Genomic DNA, 12,124 nt, shown 5'->3' on the forward strand with positions numbered 1-12,124 from the left:
GTCGGGGGTGTTGCCTGCCTCACATGCTCCCAGAGGACTAAGTAGGAGATACTCTACATTCTTCATTTCAGAGTAAGTCCTTGAAATCAGTGTATGTTTTAGCACGTCTCAGTTCAGACTCTGTATTTCTAGTGCTCAGTGGCCACATGCGGCTGGTAGCGACCACAGTGGACAAAGCAGTTGTACTGCCAAGGGCGTGGGTCTCACTGCGGGTAAGTGCCAACAGACAGCTGGGCAGGGCAGGCTTTCTGGGATCATAGGAGCTGATAATGTTGTTTTGCATGCTACAGCGTGCAAGCCAATTTTTTGTGTAAATGCTAATCCTAACTTGCAACAGTGTTCCCATTCAGGAATTACTGGCAGGTGTCTCAACGAGCCCTTTGGGGTTGGGGAAGCCTGGGGTAGTGGGAACCTGTGCTGAGAAGGGGAGGCGCCTGGCTCACTGCTGGGAAATGGAACAGCCCAATAGGAGTGGCGACGTTAAGGGAAATAGCAGAGACAGGAGGGCCGTATGGTAATTAAAAATGAGCCTACCCAAGCCTTATCCGCCGACCTAAATTCTGGTAGACGCTGTGATTTGGGGAGACCCTCCGCCAGGGGCTCCCCATGCGGCTCTTTCAGGAAGGCAGGAGGGTGTGTGTAAGTCATGAGGACTTTTCCTGAGTTTCCCTGGTGGAAAAATAAACAGATCTGGGCTGTTCAGAAGAGAGACCACGGCCAGAAGTGAATCCACCAGCTCTCCGCAGGTGGCTTTGAAGACGCAGGATGAAAACCGCCAGGTCCCCGTGACGGGGGCCCCGGCACGTTATCGCCGGCTGGGAGGAAGGAAATCTGTTTCGGTTCCGGCAGCTGCTTCCCTTGAGAAGCGCGGCTAAATCTGCTGCTTTCATCTCAAAAGTGAAATCCAGTGATGCCAGTGGAAACAAAACACTGGTACGGGTGCTGCCTTTACTCCCCCCGCTGGGGCCGCTGAAGCAGAGACTGGCCTGAAGGCTGGGCTCTCCTTGCCCGGGTCGGAGGGGGCCCCTGGGCTGGGCTGTGGCTGGAGTCCAGCGGGCGGGGTGGGCTGGCCCTTGGGCGCCAGTACACAGTGCACGGGGCGCGGAGGCAACGTTCAGAGAAAAGAGAAGCTGGGGAGGGGGGCACCGAAGGAGCCGGGGTGACGCTGTGTAGTGGGCCCTGGTCGTGGGAAACACTGCAGATAGGACATCAGGAGCTGAGAGACACCCAGGAGGGGGTGTTGCCTCTGGGTGAATGTTGAATGGAGGGAAAGGGCGCGCAGTGAAGGCTTTTGCCATTTCTAGCTTGAACCTCATCTTGGCAGTTGTTCCTTCCCTCAGTTTCAGTTGGATGCCCAGAAATGGAAGCCCTTGGGATTGCCTGAACCTTCGTCTGCTGTGACTGTCACGCAGTATGAGATTCCAGGAAGGTAACGGCGACTCTCCATTCTGATTAAGGGAATGGTGGATGCCGGGGGGCTAGTGCCTCATTAATCTTCTCTAGATGAGCTCTGTCTGGCCTCTCATAAAATGGGAAGGGTCCCGCAGACTGACTCTTGTGTTCACGGCAAAGCCCCTTGTGTCTTCTGCCATGAGAGACATGGTGAAAACGCATCAACATTCACAGAAGGACAAGGAGGCCAGTGTGCTGTGACAGGCTCCACTGAGGTGTCCTTTTAATCCCAATCTAAAAAGAAAAAGTCAAATGCTCTGTCTTCATGTGGGGCAGACCCAGTCAAGGAAACCCGAATTCTCCAGCACGTTGTCACAGCCTGTCTGGAAACAGGCTGGTCCACATCATTGTCAAAAGTCAAGTTGGCTACTGATAGGTGATAGTGTCCCTCTCTGGGAAGCAAGTCAAGGAAGGGTTTGGAAACTGTAGTGGCAGATGTGAAGGGCGCTCACTAATCCAGCTAAAATTCAGGGCCCAGCCCCATCAGGCCAGTTCTGGAAATAACCTGGGCAGACCACCAGAGGTAACTCACAAACTCAAGGGCAAGCTGCTCTCTCTTCTGCACCCCGCTAGGAGACCAATAGCCTGGAGCACTGTTCGAAGTCTGGCAGGTGCATTTTTGGAATTCTGTTGGCTGTACCGTATAAAGTGACTAGAAGACAGACCGAACTTGAAGGGGGGACAAGGGGAAACCGTGAGGGGTCTGAGGAGCCAATAGCCCCAGCTGCCTCTCTGAGGCCTTAAAATGTATGGACACAAGGGCTCTTTGCTACCAAAATGCAAATAGAGTTCCTGGGAAAAGCTCAATAGCGAAACGGTAAGGAGGCAGCTAGGATTCCAGACTAGGAAACTCCCGCGCTGCGAGCAAGGAAAGCCTATTCCAGGGACAGCTTGCGCTCTGGTGGGACCTGTCCCCAGACTCAAGGAATGGCAGGACATCAGACTATGTTTAGGCCTAAGACACCTACCATATCAAGGGTGACGTGACAAGGCGTCCCAAGCTAAGGGCCCTGTTAACGTGAAAATGGTATATTCAGGAACAAGCTAGGGAGGAACTCAGGCGAAGTCCGTCATAGCCACAGAAAGGTAGCCTGTCTGACAAGGGCCAGAGATGCCCAGTCCCAGCTGAGTAGCTCAGGATGGTGTGGACCTCAGTGCCCTCTTCTCACTGAGGAAGGCAGGTCACCTGGTTCCCCAGTGAGAGCTCCCACATGCCAGGTCAGGGTCCAAACCACTCCTGCAGTAGAACGAGTGCCAAAGTGAGCAAGGTGAGTCCACACAACGGGCTGACCTGTGTGTGTGGCAATAGTAGAAGGCTTGGTTCTTGCTCTCAGAGCAATATCTGCACGTTCAGAGACTCCCGGGCCCCACCCAGTGGCCTTGCCTCGTGGTCAGGCAAATGCACCCTTGACAAATTGACAATTTAGAACATCTCAGGGTGGGAGGTGCAATTCTGTATAGAAATTTCAGGGTGGAATTAAGTGAGGTCATGTGATCCCTGGTTAGCTGCTGCCCCAGATGAGGTCTAGGTGCCGAGGACTAGGTGTCCAGCCTGGCCATGGAAGTAGCCATGGTAGTGTCCAGGCTGCGCAGCAACGCACAGAATCCCTCTGCTGCCCAGTGAGGCCGCTGATGTACTAAGAACTTGACCTGAATGTTAACAAGAGAAAAAACTGCTTGAATATTGCCTTAGGAGTGAATCCCCCAAACACAAGGGCTGCTTCATAGCTGGCAGATGGGCACTTAGGGTCTCTGCCCACGGGTCCTGCGGATTCAAGGGCGGAAAGAGACAGTCCATCTTGGGCTCTGTTTACCCTGCAAGACAAATCACAGCTGCAAATACTATTAATGAATTGGAACAAGGCATTTTTGTGTTAATTTGGGATAGATCTCACTGGACAAAGGAACACATTTAAATGTTGCCTGTGTATAAAATGGCCCAAGGACAACATAGTAAGAGCAGATTATATCTCCTCCACCCTGAGACTGGACATTTAAATAGAAATTGAAAGGAGCAATTAAAACATTTATCACACAGAACGACAAGGACACAAAGGGCTGGCTGTTGCACTGGGTGTGTGTTGGTCTCGTGGGTGTGGGCTGTTGTGACGGGGAGAGTATGTAGAAGGGTTTCTTGTGATGCAAGTGTGGGGTGAGGTGGGGCACTGAGGCACAACGCTGCCTTTCCCGCCTCACCCATTTTCGTGTTGCCTGACTCAGCGGTCTGGGTCCACAGTTGCATTTGAATTTTCTAGCTGGAGGGATCATTGCTGCTTATGAAGATCCCATATCTATTTCTTTACACATACGACCTTGTATTATTTCTTTAAAGTAGGAAGCCATGTGCATGCACCCTCTGTGTGCCTGAGCAGCCGCCAGGGCTCCCAATTAGAAGATACTTTAACTGCTGCTTTTCATCTTCCTATAAAGTTAGGCAAGTGACAAATGAGATCAAAGCTTATTACGATATGATCACATCCTCAAGCCCGTACTCAGAGCTACGGTGCTGTACCTTGCTCTTCTTCACATCTGGATATTGGCTTTAATAGAAAATGACACATGAATAATTGAGGCTTAATCACCTTCACACAGCATTGGTCATCCTAAAAGGTGGCACCTTATAAAATTGCCATCATTCTATGTGCGTGCAATAATGATAGTCTAGGTGAAGGCAGTGTGTCCCTCATGGGGGAGCACACCACACCTGTCTTGGACTCACTGGGAGGCATTACTGGGATCCACTCTCCCCGACCTCAATTGCAGAGATTCACACTCATTAGCATTTAGGTTATCCCAGGAACCTGCACTTCCAACAGGCTCTCTAGGCAATGATAATGCAGTTTAGCTGTAGATACAAGACTTTCCAAGAAGCCGTGCAGCACCCTAGTCAGCGTGGATTCATGATGGTGTACCAGTTTTTAAATTCCTCTAACATTGTCTAATTTACATTTTAATTGGTATTTTATGAAAACGTACTCTCTAATGACTTTTGTGTTAGTAGTGAACTGTTATTTTACTTTTTAACACTTTCTGTTTTTAAGTAAAACTCTTTTTATCTAAGGTTGGTTTTAGGTAAGGCTGTCTATATAGCCTATTACCTATTTTTATATCCAACTACATAACCCAGGCATATCCTAGGACATAGACTTTGGATAATTATATTATAATGTTATTTACTGCATTATTGTTTCAAAAGCATCCAGAATATGATTTCAGTAACAAATATGTCACCAATGGCTTTCCCCCTAATTTTGGAGTTGAAGAATAGAAACTCTTAGTTCAGTAAAAACATAAAAATGTTTTGTTCAAATGTTTATTTCCTGGCAATGGTAGTAGAAAACAAAGGGTTGAGGAGCACTTCTGCTCTTAAAAGGGAAAATAAGTTGGGCATTTGCATTATAAAAAAAATTGGGCATGCTATAGGAAGTAATTTTCAAATATTTTATATAGTCATAAAAATATTAGATGGTCCAAATTAAAATCTGACTCAAGACTGACTTAAGTTTCTAATGGTCTGAAGACCAAAAGACCAAGATGTTTGGACAAATATCTAGAACTTTTGATTCAGACACTATGTGTCAGTCAGTATTTAATGTTCCTGAAATTAAAGCCATACAAGTGATAATAAAGATTAAATAGAATGAACTAAAACTGAACAAAAGAATATGGCTGGTTAAAAAGTAAAATTGAAGAAATAGCTTGATTTATCCACAAGTAAAGCCACTGAGTGTGTTTCAAGCATGTTAGGAGGGTAGGCAATGAAGAAGGTGAAAAGCCATTTATGTTGCAGTTCTTTCTAAAGGAGGGCCTGTTTTCACTAAATTTGGAAATGGGGAAAATGTGTCTGTATTTAGACATCAACACCATACTGTGAAACATTCTAAGTGTTTTTTTTAGTTAGAGAATTATGCCAAAGACAGACCCAGTTGCATAGTGGAACTAGAAATAATAGAAATAGATTTAAAAAGCCCGAGGTTAGATACCATCATTCAGTTGAACTGCTTCATCTTAGTCATCAATGTAAGATATTAGTATACATGTGAAGTAAGAATAACTTCCTGTACTCTCACAGTCCTCAAAAATGACCAAAAAAGAAATCTTATTTGGGTGTAGTAGAGGGCAAAGCATGGAGATGGTCAGTGAGAGATAACAAAACATTAAACATCCAACACAATGTGAGTGATGGTTAATTATGGGAATTGCTCTGCGATATAACACCATTAAATAAGTTATTTTTATCTTACTGTTTCTCCCCTCGTAGGAACCTTGGGGTGTTCTTTATACAATTAGCATGCTAATTACATTATCTCAAAGGTCTTTTTGTTCAAATAATTTTCCGTAACTTTTAATTGCTAAATAAAAAAGTGACAAAGGAAAAGTGGAATTGCTATTCTTTTCCATTTATAGGATTCCAAAGTGGGTGGGTTTTGAAAAAAATTACTAATAAGCATAACTATCAATGGTTTATTTTGTTCGGGAAAATAATCACTTAGAAAATTCTGAGATAAGATGAACATGTGAATGAGTTAAAAATTGTTTTCCTAAAATAAATATTGGCCTAAAATAAAATACTCAGTGTAAGACATCTATGTACATTTCTGTATCATTTAAAAGTGGAAGGCTTACAAGAACAAAGTTATAGATGAGGTTAAAGATACTTCGTTGCTACCAGTCAATTGTCAATATAAAATTGTTTGAATGCATTTGTTATGGATGATATGTCAATTAGCTGTGAATTTGCCAATTTTATGCTTGGCATGTTGAATTTAGAATTCAGAAATGGTTTGGAGATCATTAAATAGTAAAATGTAAGCTTAAGAAGATGAGTGTTTTAGATGAAATATTGTGAAAATGTAACATGTATTTTAGGGGATTGATGAGAAATCAATAAAATAATTTTTAAAAATATCTAACTCCTAATTGTGGAGTGATAAAAGATAATATAATAGACAACATAGGTAATAAGCAGTGTATCTATTTTAGTTAAATTTGAGATGGAAGCCACTGTGATACATATGAAATTAGGTTACATACAAATTATATTACTTTATTCAGTATTACTTTCCTTAACAGATATTTCTGAGAAGATAGAGCCCCAGGCAATAGCTGTGTTTAACATAAACTCTAAATACTTGTTTGCAGGAAATAAATGTTTACAATTTTTGTTTTACTTGAGAGGATGAAATTTCTAATCCCTGTATGTCAGAGTCACTCAAATATAATTTAATTTGAAATTATTGGTAAACTACCTTTCCTCAGGCTTGTATCAAACAAATTTGTAGGAAATATTTACCTATTGAAAGAATATTTTATAGTCTGGAATATAGCACAAACTAACCTAGAATATAAAAATTTTTAAATAACGTACTGTATATGGGTGCCATATTGCTTTTAACAATGGAGACCCACCCCTTTAAAAGCTGAAATATAGTATATATATATATATTTATATTTGTCCTAACACTATGGAACTGACAAGATATTTAGGGCAGGAAAATCAAGTATTTGTCTTAGAAGTTACCTTGAATTGTTTTAGAAATAAGACAGCTAATGAATACGTGAGTAAATAAGGTAGTTATACATTTTTATACAGATATTCAAATGCAGTCAATGATATCTTTATTTAAAAAGGATTACCATCATGCCTAGCAAAATATAAACTTGGTCAGTACTTCTCAAGTCTATTTTATTTCATTCTTATTTCATTTGTGTATATAAATGATAATTAATATACTATAATAGGTAGGAAGATAGAGGTCCTAGAATTCCGTGGGAACATGTTTCTCCCAGCAAACCATCGCGTCCTCACACTGCAGTGCAGAAGAAGCCACATGAAAAGCGTCAGAGCAATCCCAGAGCATCCGTATCCACTCAACAGTAACACATGATCAGAAATACTTGGCATGTCTTTATAATCCTCCAGGACTAAAATAACAATATCGTGCATGGGAAGAGCAACTTCCAACCAGAATACTTTCGCATCATGCGTACACCCGCACCCGCGTGGCCCTGGGAAAGCGCCTCCGACATGGTGCAGCGGCTGGTCAGCACACAGCAGGCTACGGCAGTGTGGGGTGGGGAAATTTGGGTGCAACAGCAAACTTGCGTTCTTTCTCAATAGACAAAAGGTCAGCTCGTACCTTAGAAGAGGTAACAGTAGCGTATAAAAGATTGTATAGAATGCCTGTGATGGGCCAAGCTAGACCTCCATGGAACAGTATTTACATCAGCGTTAAGTCCCCTGCTGTGACAAACTTTCTATATTGAGGTTATTTCATTTACTTTGCCTCTTCTGCCAAATTAGAGTGTAAGAAAAACTCATGCAAACCAGTACTCATGAAAATAAAGAGCACTGGGTCCACAATTCGACTCATTTTGATTGTGTTGATTTAAAGATTTGGATTGTGCAAACCTTTCCTGAGCAAAAATGTATTTTTTAAAAAAAAGAATTTAGTAGGCTTAGAGATATTAGGTTGAGAAAATAGTTTTCAGAGAGTCAAAATGATCAAAATTTGCATGATAATTGGAATATTATAAAAATAAATGGAATGTATACAATTTCCAATGAATGTATTTGCATGGCCACATTTTTTCTTTAAAAATAAATATTTATGGGCTATTGCTAAGGGAAACCTGGTTTTTCATCAGAGTTATTTTTGCATTGCTTTGTAAAGCAATATTTAACTGAATATACGTCTTCATACTAAAGCTCCTATAAGCATTAACTGTTTAGTTCCTGGAAATTTAAGTACAGTTCATCCTTGAACAACATAGATTTGCCCTGTGTGGATCCACTTAACATGTGGATTTTTTTTCAATAAATATATTGGAAAACTCCTAAGGCATATGTCACAATGAAAAGCTTGCAGACAAACCATGAGGCCTAAAATATTTTTAAAAATTGAGAAAATGTTAGGTATGTCCAACACTGTATTATGAATATGACTAGTAATATTTAACTTTGCTATAAAATTTTTACAATGATTCATTCATTAGCATATAGGCTAGGCTACCAGAAAGTGATCCTGCTGCAACCTCTTTGAGACCAATGCATGGATCGTTAGACCTGTCAATAAATATGAATTTCTTCTTCACACTGTCCTTTCGATTTTGATATCTCGTGTTAGTAACATGTATAGCATCTGCTGTGTTCTGTGTCATGTAAGACAATGTTGATGCCGGTACTGACAGACAATTCACCTTGTAAACGGATAACGTAGACTTAAGGTGTTGGTAAACACAGAACAGCACTGAAAACGTATTTTCTCTTCCTTATGATTTCATTGAAAATGTTTTCTTTTCTCTCATTTACCTTATTGTAAAAATAAAGTTTATAACACCTGTAACATACAAAACGTGTAGTAATAGACTGTTCATGTTATCAGTAAGGCTTCTGGTGAATAGTAGGCTGTTAGTAGTTAAGTTTTTGGGGAATCAGAAGTTATACATGGATTTTCAATGGCATGGAGGATCAGTACTCCAACCCCTGAGTTGTTCAAAGGTCAACTGTACATTTCTCCCAAAAAGGCTACTATATGTGATTATGAAAATTCAATTCCATAAATTATTTTTAAGATTTACAGTAAAGATAATTTGATCATGTGAATTTTATTTTCAGGGGTGAAAAAGTGAAGTGGTGAGCAATGTTGGGAAAAATATGCAATTTTAGTAGAGAGGAAAAATAGTTGCGTGACTACGTATTATAATAAGAAAACTTAATAATACTGGGTCTGGATATCTGCTATGGAAGTGAGATTACTTCAATTAGATGAATATAACATTATGTCTCTTATCTAACGGTATGTCTATTCTTAACCGAGGTGTGTCGCAGAATGATCTGGGAAAGTGTTTTTTAAATACACTTTATCTCAGAAATTTTAGTTTAGTAGACTAGACTGTTTGTGTGTGACTTCCCAGAGTAAATTCTTGGCTTTGGCATGTTTAAATCCCATCAATGAATGTCATATTAAGGGCAGCCGAGCCAGCCACTAATAATACCCCTACTGTAGACTACCTACTAAATGTTTAGTCATGACACTTTGGACACTTGCCCTTCAGATCTCTTTTTAACCAAACATTTCTGAGGATGCTACTAATGAAACCAAAATCATTCATTTACTGTGAAGAATCCCAACATATCTTACCATTAAGAACAGATTCTAAAGATAGATAGGCTGGGCAAAGCATTTTCTTTTTCCTTACTTTTAGGTCCCTATTTTCTGGCAAGAAGGGCAGCTTTTAGAATTTCTTTGTATAAATAAATGTCCCATGTATTTGGGAACTAATTTTGTCAAAGCATTATGATTATTTCTTCTATGAAGACTATTGTAAGATTATATGGAATATTTCTGTTTAACATATATTCAAAAATATAACTTATCAGATAATTTCAGTTAATAGGATGAAGGATAATATTTAAATTTTCTTTTGCTGAGTGATGGAAGACAAATGGAGTTGTTAGAAAATGAAAATCTCCTTAGCTGAAGGGGGATGGTAGTTGTTTGACTTTAAATAGGTAAGGGGCTGTGTTTCCCCACCAGACACTGACTGGGTGCAGAATATGCTGTCTGCTTTTTTTACTGATGACCACATTCCTCTACTTAAGAGTTAAGAAAGTGAATTTACCGTGTCTGAGAAACGGTAAAACTTCTCCAATGCAAAAGCTTCTGTCTGTGGGAAGGTAAAGTGGACCAAGAGGGATTGAGAAACCAGAGAATCAAGTCATATATGATTCAATATAATTGCATAATTGGTTTAAATTGCACATATCATTTTAACATACAAAGGTATCAATCAATAGATTTTCACATATGCAAAGTATCTACCCCGAAGTACAAAATGAATGAAAAACATTTTTTTCTGCACTAATTCTTAATTATACTATTTGTTCCCTGAATATTTCAATTAGTCATTAGAAAATAATAAGATATTACTATTTCTGCATTTGTACATTTTCCAAGAGTGCCAGTTAGAAAAATCAATCTTGCTGTCTTTCTGTGAACTAAATGCATATCAGATATTTTTACCCAGATACTCTTATTGGTGGTAAAATGGAATAAAGAACTGCTTTGGTGAAGAAATATTTTTAGAAGAAGGAACCAGCATTGAGCTCATAACTTGTAGTTTATTGCATTACCCACTGGTTGCTGTGTGTGGTGGGTGCAGAAAATGTCTGAATTCCCAGCCCCTACTTGGATATTTCTCATTTCTAGTGTTTGCAGCACAGAGTTGATACATTCCAAAGTGCATGGGAAGGAGGAGAAAGGTAGAGAAACACAAAATAAAAGTGAAAAAGCAAATAAAAATAAGAGGGTAAGTATTACCTGCCTTGTGATTAAAGGTATTAGAAGGGAAATTGTTTTTAATCAGTCATACATGGGAAAGGAAGGCAAGCCCTTCACCCTGTGATTCAGGACTGTGTGTCCCATGATAGTGTTTCCCGGGAGGGAAGGGGGAGTGAGAAAGAACAGCCGAAGGGTAAGGAAGCCAGCAGACTGCGTTGCGCCGGGGGAACGAGTTAAATTTTAATCTCCCCATCAACGTGCGTTTCAATACACAAATGGTAAACTTTATTTTCATAACAATTTTATCAAGTATAAGCTCAAGCGTAGTTTTTTTCCCAGTGTATCACCCAGAGTGTTACAACGCTGATGTTCCTTCTGTGATACAGTGAACTGGGCATTTATTGGAATAGGTGATGATTCTGGGGAGTCATTTCAACAGGATTAAGTCACTGCTTTAGAATATGTTTAATACCAAGCAGGCTCAGCACAGAGAGATCATGGCTGAGTGCTTTAAAAAAGAAAGGTCTGTGACTATATATATTATAGCCAGTAATTTGAAAACCATAAAAGATCCTTAAAAAAAATAAGTCCTTTGAAAATCCTTAAAAATGCACACTATATGAACCAGACTATTATTTTGAGGATTTCAGTTTATTTTTATTTAATATTCTAATATATTGGATTCTGGCCACAATTTTTGTGATATTTCTCTATTGCTTAAGAGTCCATTTGCATTTAAAATGTCAGTCAGCACATTCACATTAAAAGAAGTAAACTCATAGTTAAGATGGTCAATAGAAACTTCCCCTTACAGAAAAGGAAAAGGGGTTGATTGAAACTATGTGCATGTAAAGAGAGATGACATTTAGAGAACAACCCCATTCTGTACATCGAAATCCACATAGGAGATCACTTCTACGACTTCCTATAGTCTCCTGGTGATGTTCTAAATAAAATTTCTTCTGCGTTTCATGTATCAGAGGATAGCAAGGCAAAAATAGCACTTATTATGTTTCCCTTAGGGATTCAGAAGAAATGTCTTAAAAACATGAAAGTATGCATAGAAAAGAGAACATGTAGTTTTGTATGAACCCCGAAGCATTAGTAAATAAGTACTATTTTATGGAAACAGTTAAAGGAATTAATTTGATACAAGGAACAGCTGCAATAGTTATATTTGATGACTTATGTCAAGTAAAGCCATCAGAAACACTTTTATGTTGCAAGTAAGAAATGACAGGTTTTGTTAACTGAAGCAAAAAGTGATTTTGTTCCAGGAAGTACATTAGAAAAAAGATGATAAAGTCCTCACAACACCATATATGCTGTGTAAAATATAACTAGATGTTACCATTTTCTCCTGAAGCTATTTTTGACAATTTAAGTTG

The 12,124-nt window shown here is 39.8% G+C and overlaps 1 protein-coding gene across 2 annotated transcripts in view; it reads right to left on the reverse strand.

Annotated features, from left to right (window-relative positions):
* Positions 1 to 12,124, reverse strand: part of GLRA3 (glycine receptor alpha 3) — a 135,359-nt gene that overhangs the window by 9,899 nt on the left and 113,336 nt on the right. Inside the window, exon 9 of one of the 2 annotated variants that reach the window (XM_036889134.2) lies at positions 10,078 to 10,122. The exons of the other annotated variant lie outside the window; for it this stretch is intronic. Coding sequence (XP_036745029.2) covers positions 10,078 to 10,122 — 45 coding nt within the window. The remainder of the gene's footprint in view (positions 1 to 10,077; positions 10,123 to 12,124) is intronic. 2 annotated transcript variants of the gene reach the window in all.

Source organism: Manis pentadactyla, chromosome 1 (genome assembly GCF_030020395.1).
Source record: "Manis pentadactyla isolate mManPen7 chromosome 1, mManPen7.hap1, whole genome shotgun sequence".
Lineage (NCBI taxonomy): Eukaryota > Metazoa > Chordata > Mammalia > Pholidota > Manidae > Manis > Manis pentadactyla.